At 42.0% G+C, this 13,069-nt stretch overlaps 1 protein-coding gene across 1 annotated transcript; it reads right to left on the bottom strand.

The window, feature by feature from the left end:
• Positions 1-4,975: 4,975 nt before the first annotated feature.
• On the bottom strand, positions 4,976-11,831 carry atp6v1g1 (ATPase H+ transporting V1 subunit G1). The gene is made up of 3 exons (XM_049604918.1): positions 11,610-11,831; positions 6,198-6,298; positions 4,976-5,772 (listed from the first exon to the last, which is right to left on the bottom strand). Exons 1-3 carry the CDS (start codon positions 11,689-11,691, stop codon positions 5,599-5,601), a joined length of 357 nt encoding a protein of 118 aa, XP_049460875.1. The 5' UTR covers positions 11,692-11,831; the 3' UTR covers positions 4,976-5,598.
• Positions 11,832-13,069: the final 1,238 nt, after the last annotated feature.

Here is a 13,069-nt window from a genome sequence, read left to right as displayed (position 1 = left end):
GCACCGGCTACAGGGGGCTGGCTAACTACCGCAGCTACTGAATGGTTTTCCATGGTGCGGAGCCGCGCTTCTAATTCACTAAGCCTCGCCTCCAACGCAGCAAATAATCTACACTTGTTACAATTACCACTGTCGCTAAAGGAGGCAGAGGCATAACTGAACATTTGACACACCGGGCAACAGAGGGCAGGAGAAGGAGAAGCCATGGCTAAGCTAATGTAGCAACCAAGGCTAAGAGCGTGCAAACAACAGCTAAGAGATTAGCGAGAAAGTCGTAGAAAGGAGGAGAGCTATAGGTGCTTAAACAGAACCAGTGTGGGTTATGACTTGAAGTAGACGTTAAAGCAACTGAGGTGAGAAAGCAGGCAAGTGGAATTCACCAGAGCAGTACAGAGACGCTGTCACAGAAACACCGGAAATGACACAACTCGCTTACCGCAATACGTCAGCACGTCCATGCGATTGATTCATCCATCTTTAAATAAATCTACAATCAGCATTTAGCAGGGTCCAAACAGGCTGTTAGCATTTATTCACATTTGATAAAAATCAATAAAATGTTGGAAAATATCCCAAAAAAAGTTCATAAAATATCAGAAAAATATTATCGAAAGTCCAAAAAATGTTGATAGAATGTCCAAAAAAATGTTAATAAAATGTTTAAAAATATATTATTCACGTTAAAAAATTATTTAATAAAATGTCTGGAAAAATATTAAAATGTCAAAATTTTTGGAAAAAAAAAAGAATTTTTTTTTTTATATATATACATATACACATATATATGTGTGTGTGTATATATATATATATATATATATATATATATATATATATATACATATATATATATACAGTGGTGGAAAAAAGTTTTCGGACACCCTTAAAATTTTACACAATCTCAAATATTATCATGAAATATTTGTGGAAAAATCTTTTTTGTGTTTCAAAAGGTGTGGCTGCATTAGACAGATACAAACAAAGACAAATTATATTTTTTTGTTTATTGTTCACAAGAAAAACTAACAAAACTAAATTCTTGACAGTTTCAATATGTCAGTTCTCAACATTGTCGGTATCAGAGTCAACAAATAACAGAGAATGTGTTCAAAACTGAACAAAAAATAAATAAACCATCACATCATCAAATTAATATTTAGTAGTCCTGCCATTGGCACGTAGTAGAGCTCTAATCCTGGCTGGCATGTTCCCCACGAGCCTTTCACACGGTTGAGGGTAATCTTGTCCCATTCTTCTTGAATTACTGCTTTTAATTCTTCTAAATTCTTTGGTTTATGCTTTGAAACAGACCTTTTGATAATCCACCACAGATTTTCAATGGGGCTCATGTCCGGGAATTGAGCTGGCCACTCTAAGACCTGGATACTGTGCTCCTGCAGCCAAGTTCTACTGGCCTTGGATGTGTGGCAAGGGGCATTATCTTGTTGAAACATCCAGTTTTTACCTCGACGGAACAGTGCACGTGCAGAAGGGAGCATGTGGGTTTGGAGAATGGTACAATACTTGGTAGAGTTCAATGTGCCATCACAGACACAGTGAGATGACCACCAGCAGCACTCATGCATCCCCAAACCATGATACTGCCTCCACCATGCTTGACAGTAGGTACTGTACATGCTGAGATAATGCTTCGCCTGGCCTTCTGCACTCTCACATTAGTAGGAGGAAGATAAAGCTGGAAACTGGACTCATCTGACCACAAAATCTTCTTCCAGTTCCTGGCTGTCCAGTTCTTGTGTGCCTGGGCCCAACGACGCCGGCTAACCTCTGTCTCTCATTGATCAGGGGCTTCTTGATAGCCTTGTAGGACCTAAGCCATGATCTAAAAGTCGGCCACGACAGTGCGGGTGGAACACTGACACCAGTTTGGATTGACCACTGCTGCTGAAGCTCCGGTGATGTCATTCGGCGGTTTTGCCTGCACATGCGGATCAGGATGCGGTCATTTCGTGCTGAAGAAACCCTTGGACGCCCAGATCTTGGGTTGTCTTCCAAGCTGTTGGTTCGCCTGTATTTCTGCAGAGTGTATCCAACTGCTGAAGGACTGCATCTGCACTTCCTGGCTATCTGGCGCAGCTGTACCCTTCCTGGCTGAGAATCTTTATCTTCAGGCGTGTTTCCTGCGTTAGGTTCCTTGTTTTAGCCATTTTTGTGTCTGAAGAACTTTCAAATGTGCTGGCTTTATGTAGACACGAAGCTTGGCAACAAAAATTGTGTCTTTTAATAAAAAGAACGACCTTCATCACTGGTACCAAAATGACCCAATACTCAAAATTTCTTATGTATTTTTATGGAACCAATCAATTTTAAGTTTTTAATGGCTTTTTTAGGATTTATTTAGTATTTTGGCTGTGACTGTACTAAAAGAAATTGCACTTGAAGACCTAAGAGTGATTCTTAATGCAATATTTCACAAATGCATGGGGTGTCCGAAAACTTTTTTCCACCACTGTATATACATACATACACACATATATGTATATATATGTGTGTATGTACAGTACAGGCCAAAAGTTTGGACACACCTTCTCATTCAATGCGTTTTCTTTATTTTCATGACTATTTACATTGTAGATTCTCACTGAAGGCATCAAAACTATGAATGAACACATGTGGAGTTATGTACTTAACAAAAAAGGTGAAATAACTGAAAACATGTTTTATATTCTAGTTTCTTCAAAATAGCCACCCTTTGCTCTGATTACTGCTTTGCACACTCTTGGCATTCTCTCCATGAGCTTCAAGAGGTAGTCACCTGAAATGGTTTCCACTTCACAGGTGTGCCTTATCAGGGTTAATTAGTGGAATTTCTTGCTTTATCAATGGGGTTGGGACCATCAGTTGTGTTGTGCAGAAGTCAGGTTAATACACAGCCGACAGCCCTATTGGACAACTGTTAAAATTCATATTATGGCAAGAACCAATCAGCTAACTAAAGAAAAACGAGTGGCCATCATTACTTTAAGAAATGAAGGTCGGTCAGTCCGGAAAATTGCAAAAACTTTAAATGTGTCCCCAAGTGGAGTCGCAAAAACCATCAAGCGCTACAACGAAACTGGCACACATGAGGACCAACCCAGGAAAGGAAGACCAAGAGTCACCTCTGCTTCTGAGGATAAGTTCATCCGAGTCACCAGCCTCAGAAATCGCAAGTTAACAGCAGCTCAGATCAGAGACCAGATGAATGCCACACAGAGTTCTAGCAGCAGACCCATCTCTAGAACAACTGTTAAGAGGAGACTGCGCGAATCAGGCCTTCATGGTCAAATAGCTGCTAGGAAACCACTGCTAAGGAGAGGCAACAAGCAGAAGAGATTTGTTTGGGCCAAGAAACACAAGGAATGGACATTAGACCAGTGGGAAATCTGTGCTGGTCTGATGAGTCCAAATTTGAGATCTTTGGTTCCAACCGGTGTCTTTGTGAGGCGCAGAAAGGTGAACGGATGGATTCCACATGCCTGGCACTGTGAAGCATGGAGGAGGAGGTGTGATGGTGTGGGGGTGTTTTGCTGGTGACACTGTTGGGGATTTATTCAAAATTGAAGGCACACTGAACCAGCATGGCTACCACAGCATCCTGCAGCGACATGCCATCCCATCCGGTTTGCGTTTAGTTGGGCGATCATTTATTTTCAACAGGACAATGACCCCAAACACACCTCCAGGCTGTGTAAGGGCTATTTGACCAAGAAGGAGAGTGATGGAGTGCTGCGGCAGATGACCTGGCCTCCACAGTCACTGACCTGAACCCAATGGAGATGGTTTGGGGTGAGCTGGACCGCAGAGTGAAGGCAAAGGGGCCAACAAGTGCTAAACACCTCTGGGAACTCCTTCAAGACTGTTGGAAAACCATTTCAGGTGACTACCTCTTGAAGCTCATGGAGAGAATGCCAAGAGTGTGCAAAGCAGTAATCAGAGCAAAGGGTGGCTATTTTGAAGAAACTAGAATATAAAACATGTTTTCAGTTATTTCACCTTTTTGTTAAGTACATAACTCCACATGTGTTCATTCATAGTTTTGATGCCTTCAGTGAGAATCTACAATGTAAATAGTCATGAAAATAAAGAAAACGCATTGAATGAGAAGGTGTGTCCAAACTTTTGGCCTGTACTGTATATATATATATATATACATATATACACACACACACACACTATATATATATATATATATATACACATACATACATACATATATATATATATATGTATATATATATAGATATATATATATATATATATATATATATATATATATATATACAAACCTCGCAGGCGTGTGTTCTTCATTACACACTATAAAGTCTTAAACTGTGACACTTCTTTAAGGAGTTTCATACAGTGGCAAACAGTGTGTTAGTGTGTATCAGCAGAGGTTACACATATATACACACACACACACACACACACACACACACACACACACACACACACACACACACACGCACACACACACACGCACAAAATTAAAAAATAATTTAATTAAATGTCTGGAAAAATATTTAAATGTCCACCAAAAATATTTTGATTAAATTTAAGACTAAATGTTGATGAAATGTTTGGAAAATATTATTACAATGTTGAAACAATTTTTAAAAATGGCTGTACGCTGTTGATGTGTGTAAATGGACTCTCAGAAACATTTGATGGGGTTTTAAGTAACTGTAAAAATGTTTGACGACATGTGTGATGAATTGTTATTTGGCTTTGATCTGAATTCAAACACGAACAGAGCTACTGTGAGAAAAGTGTCAGCGTCACCCTGGAAAATCATCCACGTCACATCGGCCTCTCTCCAGAGCAGAGAACGGGCCCCTGGGAGCGACCGACTCCTCCGCCACGGAGACATTAAAACAAATTCCTGGAAAGGATCAATCAAGTTGATTTGATCTGATCTGAAACCCACCCAGCTTCAGCCAATCACAGAGCAGCGTCACACAGCTTCAGCCAATCGATATTAAGTTTGATATTTTCAGTTTATTTTTTTTCATCATCATCACGTCACAAACATCAACAGGAAGTCATCAGAACAAGAAGAGACAGGAAGTCACATGGTCACACACAGGAAACAACCAAAAAACTCATTACAATGTATAGAGTTTCACAATAAAAGCCTTTCCTCTTTCTCTAGCTAATCAGGTTAGAGAGAGACAAGTCGTTACTCCTGATTGGAGGAGGGTTCAGAGGAAACAACCAATCAGCCATCAGAACTGATTTCATAGATTACTTCGGAACTTTATCCGACGCCTGATTGGCTGATTTCCTCGGCAGTGAAAGGAGACTTTTATTTTGTTAGATCCAAGAAAAATTTAAAGAAATTAATTCTGATATATATATAAATACTTCGTAAACATCAACACAGTAACAACATTTATCATCAACGCAGTCGTCTTTGCTTGGAGCAGGAAAACAGTAAGATACTCACACCTTCAAAATAAATCGTCATTCTGGGAGAATTTTAGTTGACGTCACAGAAACTTAAAAGGGTTTGGCTGTGATTGAAGCTAACAATGCTAATGTTGCTAACGTGCACGTCTCTTCGGTTTGCCCCGCCCCCCTTCAGTCGAGTGGCCCCTCCCCTCAGCCAGCCACGCGGTAATTAGCATGAAATTCAGGCTGGATGTCACAGACGCGTCGAAGCAGCTCGCCCAGCACCGCCTCCCGGTTACCGCGGTAACTGGCCTGGATACGACCCATCCGCTCCGCTGTGTCACGGTCAACCTCAACCGCACTGTTGCCATGGGAACCGAGGGCCTGTGGGGGAAGGGAGGCGTGATTAAAAAACTCTGACATGATGTTAATGAAACAAAAGAACATGAAATCTGTTAACGTCAAAATAATTCAACATTTACCTTTATTTTGAAATTTAAAAATTAAATCTCACTAATTTATGAAGTTTATTAGAATACAAAAATAAAGAAAATATTTAAGCAAAATATTAAATATTCAAACGGCAGTAAAACATCAACATGTGAGAAAATGACAAATAATACTTTAAAATATAAAATAAAAACATCAAGGAAAATGTAACAGCTCTTATTTTGAAATATTTTATTAGAAATTTACATTTCGAATACACTCAAGACAGAAAAAGTACAAGTGGTGTGCCGTAGTGTGTCGCAGTGTGTAGTAGTGTGTCACAGTGTGTAGTAGTATGTAGCAGTGTGTAGTGTACATACAGCAGCCTCTTTGGTCTTGAACTCTTTCTCTCTCTGCAGTCGATACTGTTCAATCTCAGCCTGAGCTTCTTCTTTAGCCTGTTTCAGACGTCTGTTCTTACCTGCAGAGACACAACAAAGACATCAGACACACAGCAGAGACATTAGACACACAGCAGAGACATTAGAGAGATATCAGACACACAGCAGAGACATTAGAGAGACAGCAGAGACATCAGACACACAGCAGAGACATTAGACACACAGCAGAGACATTAGAGAAATATCAGACACACAGCAGAGACATCAGACACACAGCAGAGACATCAGACACAAAGCAGAGACATTAGAGAGACAGCAGAGACATCAGACACACAGCAGAGACATCAGACACACAGCAGAGACATTAGAGAGACAGCAGAGACATCAGACACACAGCAGAGACATTAGAAACACAGCAGAGACATTAGAGAGACAGCAGAGACATCAGACACACAGCAGAGACATTAGAAACACAGCAGAGACATTAGAGAGACAGCAGAGACATCAGACACACAGCAGAGACATTAGAAACACAGCAGAGACATTAGAGAGACAGCAGAGACATCAGACACACAGCAGAGACATCAGACACACAGCAGAGACATTAGAGAGACATCAGGGACACAGCAGAGACATTAGAGAGACATCAGGGACACAGCAGAGACATTAGAGAGACATCAGGGACACAGCAGAGACATAAGAAATGGTAAAGGTAGCAAAGCTAAGATAATCAGTCCCTCCAGAATCTCGCGGCAAAAAAACCCTTGAATTTGTGGCCAATTATGTCAAAAATCACATCATTGTGGCAAATGACAAAAGGAGAAAAAAGTTGTTGTTGCTTTTTTTTTTTTTAAACTACTACCTCCCAAAAAATAAGTCATGTAGTCACTCGCTATAATAATCATACTGAATATTACAAAAATAGCCGCAAATGTTTTTTATAGTTCTCTTCTTTAGTTTTGTTTAATTAGTTTCAAAACATGGACTCCAATAATGATCAAAAGATCCTGAGTGAATATTGTCGCTCTCAAACCAGACGATGTGACTGTACAACAACATGTCAGTTCCATCTTCTGTAAACACAACATTTTAATACATTCAACACATATGGTCATATTCACACAGTGCACATTCTGTTGTCAATACTGAGCGTTTCTCCACACTGCAGTGCCATTAGCGCATTTGATGATGCGTCTGATGACGTTTCAAATGACGCTGCATGCACGACCATTTCCGGTCAGCCGGAAAATGCGTAAATACTCGGAAAAATTGCAAGACTTCTGAAAAATTTCAAGCACCCGCCAATAATGCGGACTGCGTTAATTATTGCTATCGCAATTTTCTGGAGGAACAGTATAATGTCATTAAAATATAATTCTACAAAATAAAAAAACTTGATCATTTTTTGACGACACATTTCAAGTTATCTGTTACATACAAATACTGAAATGATGTCATCAGTATGTTTTACTGTCTAAGATTGAACTGTGTCGCTGTGGTGACGGAGATCATACATTTTGTCAAATAAAAAAATTATACATTCACTGTTATTTTATTCATGTATTTAATGTTATTCCATTTTATATTTGATGGAAAAAATCTGATATTCACCATTTCTGAGGTGTTTTCAATCACTGTGATGTTAAATATGTAGAATTAATAACACTGCTGATATGTTTGTTTTAATAAATAGCATCATGTGACTTCTCAGCTGTTTGGTAGTCCAATATTTAAAAAACTCTGAAGTCTGTTAGAAAAAAAAAAGTTATTATTGTCCCGAGGAAATTGTATGGACATTAAAGAGTTAATACGACACAGTCTCTGACTTTTGTTTAATATCCAAATGTTAGTGCATGTTTCCGATCTGTTGTGAACGTCGTTAGCATTGTTAGCTTGTTCACTATATTCTGTGAATGCTGGATATTTATATCAAACGGATGAATCTGATTGGACTGACACGACCCTGAGTCTGTCCTGTCAGGAAGGAGGTCGTCAGTTCACCATGAAAAAAAGCTCTAATGTGTCGATATTAAAGACAAATGTTCGGCAGCTGTAGGACGTCGGTCCATCAGTCCGTCAGTTTGTCTGCCCGTTGGCCCCTGATGTTACTTGACCAAATACAAACTGTGAGTGACATTCAGTCCAGCTGCTTTGTGGCAAATAGCAGACACACAATATTCTCCTTCTGTGTACACCGAGCTCACGTGTGTGCACTTGTGCACGAGACCAGTGAAAGCACGTGAACACACATGAAGGCAGTGCCCATGTCTCTCGGTTTTGCGCAAGCGTGCACACGTGAGTGCGGTCTACAGAGAGGCAGCTAGAAAAAAAACTTTTTATGTCAGCTTCAGGACACTTGGATCACTACGGACGAGCAGTATGGAGATATTTTGTGGTTTCAATGATGTGTTTTTGGACGTTTGAATCTGGGGCGCCGTCAGCCTCCATTAGGTGGAGTTGTGTTGCTACCTCCTCTCCCCTTGGATCTCTGCAAGTGATGTGAGGACTCTAAAACTTCACCTGAGCCTCCCTCGGCATATGGGTGAGTAGATAATGGCTGAATTTACATTTTTGGGCGCACTATCCCTTTAACATGTTAAATGTTTCACTATACTCAGGATCCCACGTTCACCTCTCTGGTCTCTACGCAACCTCAGTTGTCTGTATTTTGAAGTGAAACAGGAAGTGATGCAAGACGAGCAGCTGACGGGGGAAAAAACAAAACAGAAGACATTTCCAGAAGTTAAAGGAGCAATAAGCGAAATTCATCATTTCTAGAATGAAGGAATTAAAAAATTGCTATGTGAAGAACTAGAGGTGTAATGTCATCTCGAGTATAGCATGACCTCACACACCCTCTCTCTGTGTTGATCTCCAGCCCCTTGTTTACAAGCCGGTCCAGCTGTGCGTTCATGTACGTTCATGTGAATCCCCCCCCCCCCCCCCATCTCGGAGCCCTTGGCCCTCCCCCCTATAAAAGGCTACAGCCAGTGAGCAATGGCCGCACGTATTTTCAAAGCGAAATGGCAGAGTCAAATGTCTGTTTTAATTAGCTAGTGTTACAGTAACGTTAGGCACATGTCGCTATGTCGATTCAATTAAATTTAATATTACAATCGTAGCATGGGTTAATGTCCGGAGCTTGAGTTATTAGCGGCTCTGTCCCAGCAATGGGTCAGGTGTTATGGTTGTGTTAGGTGAGTAGCCCGGCAGCCCAGCTAACATTTGCAATTAGCATTGTAAAATGTAGCCCGGCGGGCAGCCTAGCGGGCTGTGTTTAGCTATTCCCCTGCCTACTTCAATGATGATGGTCCCTGTAATAAATGTAATATATTTGCTGAGATGGAGGCGAGGCTCAGTGACTAGAAGAGCTGGTAGAAGCGCTCCATAGCTGTAAGTTACTCCAGTAGCCGTAGTAGCTCTAGTGCTAACTGTGGGAGCTAACGCTAACGTCCCTACTCTGCGTGAGCCGGAGCCGTGAGCCACGGAGAAGAGTAGGAACGTTAGCGTGGCAGCTGACTAGTACTAACGCTAACAGGAAAGCAGGGAAATAGCTAAACACAGCAGAGACTGAGAATGAGTGAAAGACATCGCTAACTGCTAAACTAAACCAAACTAAGTTGGCTGTTCAGGTTTTATTTCCTCGCCCCTGTGGCGAGTGAATCTGCCTGTAGTGAAACTGGGGCTAACTGGTGCTTCCTCCTCAGGCTCCACTTCACTCAGCTGCCAGCACAACCAGTTAGCCTCCGCTAGCCTCCCAGCTAACGTTAGTCCGACTCTCCGTTTGGATCCAACCGGAGCACCGAGCCCTGGTTTGTTATTCAGGTTAAAGTGGGAAGAAGCAGCGGGTTTATCGGGCAGCTGAGTGAAGTGGAGCCTGCGGAGGAAACACCGGGACCGTCTGGATGTAATAGGAGAGCAGAGGTAGAGGGAGGAGTGGCTCATGACACACTTTGTTTTGGTCTACAGGCAGTGCACAACAGCGAACCTAGCGGTGAAACCATTTCGCTTTTTGCCCCTTTAAAGATAAAAATCGTCAGCAGTGATTATTATTTATTTATGGATCCATTTATTGATTTTAATGTCAGATGGAAAATACACGCTGGTAACGTTCCTGTAGACAGCAGCACCAATCAAATCACAGACACCAGAGATGGAGTCATGTGACCAAATCTGACCACAAAGAGGGAAGTCTGTCCCAAAGCTGCCGCTGTGTTTACACCTCCATGGAGGAGCTTCATTCAGCTGTGAGGGGGACGACAGCAGAGCCACGCTCTGACACGCAGTGGGAGTGGACAGGCTCCGCCCCTGGAACGGTACTCTGATCGTACCTTTAATGGAGAACAGCGAGGCGGGATACCAGCGTGAAACTCCCACCTTAACAGGGCCACAGCTGCTCGGTCAGACCTGAATCATCTGGTGAATTCAGAGGCAGGTCGACGCCTCAAAGCTTTTGATGCGTTACTGAGCAGTTTTTAGCGGCTTGGCGCCACTGACAGGTGACATCACATGACTGTCACTTCACCTGTCAGTGCGCTTCATGCTGTGGACTATAAACATAGACATGTATATATGGACTGGACTGCTCTCTGCTGCAGCTGTTCTTACTGTCCCAGCAGTCACTGAACTGACTGATTGATTGATTGATTGATTGATTGATTACTGCAGTCAGATCTGTTTGTTCTCCATTCAGTCTCTATGACTCTTTGTCACATGATGTGGTCACCATGTCCCATGATGCTCAGCGGTTGACTCATTGACGCTCAGCAGGACGCTGGACATTCAGGACAACATTTCAAAAAATGCTGAACAAAATAATAAAAACATTTAAAGCTGCAGCAGAAGAATTACGATTGAATCATTTCCAGGTTTTACAAATTCATTTAATGAAGCTCATGTAAATATGTACACACGTGTCTAACTGACGCTTTACAAAAGACACTGTATAATTTTAATAACTAATCAAATTAAAGCTATTTCTTTTATCCTGACACTAACACCAAACCTCATTCAGATTTCTGCCACTTTTCGCAGACGTGCTTCCCAGCAAGCAGATACCAGTGCAGTAACACACAGCTTCATGTGCGAGGACACGCTCTTTAATTCGGCCCAAGTTTCAGTCACACACAGTCTCTTCATCTGCTTTTATCACCCATTTAAACGGACACCGACGGCAGAGGCGTTTAACCAGAACCTGGTGACGTCAGCAGAGTGTGTGTGAGCCGATGTTGAAAATGTTTCCGGTTTGATCTGCAGTTTATTAACAATTAAAACAAAGACTGTCTAAAGTCACGGGTTTTCCTGCCTCCTTCACTTCCCCGCTAGCAGCCGGTTCTACCTGCTAACGGGCACCGGGGCGCCGCGGGCTCACAGGCCGCCTTTCATACTCACGTTTGCGGGCCTCGGCCACCTTCTCGGCCGCTCTCTTCTCGGCCTGCAGCAGCTGCTGGATGCCCTGAGACTGACTCGCCATGTTGGATCAGAAGTAATGACACCAAACTGAAGGTCGACGGAGGATCTGTTGTCTTCTTCTTCTTCTTCTTCTTCTTCTTCTTCTTCTTCCTCCTCTGTTAACCGCAGTCAGCTGATGTGACGTCACGCTGCAGACGGCTCACGTGATTTTTCTTCTTCGACTTTTCTTCCTGCTTCCGGGCAAACCGGCTTTTAGATGAATCACCGCCTCCTACTGGACTGGAGCACCGGAAGTGCCTAGAGAGCACCTATCTATCTATAGACAGACAGATAGATAGATAGATAGATAGATAGATAGATATAATTCAATTCAGTTCAATTCAAATGGCTTTACTGGCGTGAGGTAACACTGTACATATTGCCAAAGCAAGCGTTTGGAATTCAAAATAATAATAACAATAAAGGAAAACAATATTTACAATAAATGAGTTATAATCTATACTGTTGGTAATACTGTATGTATAATTGTTTGTTGATTGTTCAATCAATCTCAGTAATAACAATAATAATAATAACAGTAACAACAAAATAGAAGAAAACAACAAACAGCAAATATGTGTGTCACTTCCTGTCTCTCAGTCTATGGCAGGCACAAAGACTGTGGAAGTTTGTGTTGAAGTCCAAGGTCTCCTTTTTTTGGCAGTAATGTTAAGACCGCTCGTGTGCAACTTGATGGTAAGGTCTCAGAATCCAAGCAGTTCATGAAAACTTCATGCAGGTCTTTGCCCATCACAGTCCAGAACCTCTTGTAGAGCTCTGAGGGAAGTCCATCAACCCCTGAGGCTTTACCACTGCTGAGCTGTTGGACTGCTGCAGTCATTTCATCAAAGGAGATGGGGGACTCCAGCGAAGCTACCTGTGCTTCACCCAGCTGAGGCAGTCCTTCCAGCATCTCCTCCACACACTCCAAGTCACAGCTCCCAGCACTGAAGAGGTCAGTGTAGAAGTCTATGGCCAGCTTCCTCATCTTTACTGGATCTGTTGTTGTTGTTCCATTTGGAAGCTTAAGATGCATCATCACATTATTTTCTCTAATTCTTTTCTCCAGCTTAAAGACAAAAGAAGTTGGAGCGTCTATATCTTTAATAGTGGAGATTCGAGTCTTAATCAAAGCACCCTTTGCTTTCTCATGCAGAAACCTACCAAGAGCCTTTCTACTGTTTTCCCGGGTCCTGCTATTACCATCACTGCCTGACATTATTTCTTCTTCCAGGACCTTAACTTCTTTCTCCAGCTCTTCAAAGCATCTTCTCTCTACAGCACCAGTGTGTTTCATGTACCGCTGACAGAAAATTTTAATTTGTGCTTTTCCTATCTCCCACCACCGAGCTAAGTTTTCAAAGTCATCTTTCCTGAGCCTCCACTGACTCCAGGAATCA

This window comes from Epinephelus fuscoguttatus, linkage group LG18, assembly GCF_011397635.1.
Source record: "Epinephelus fuscoguttatus linkage group LG18, E.fuscoguttatus.final_Chr_v1".
Taxonomy (NCBI): domain Eukaryota; kingdom Metazoa; phylum Chordata; class Actinopteri; order Perciformes; family Serranidae; genus Epinephelus; species Epinephelus fuscoguttatus.
This window is presented reverse-complemented; position numbering and strand designations above follow the sequence as displayed.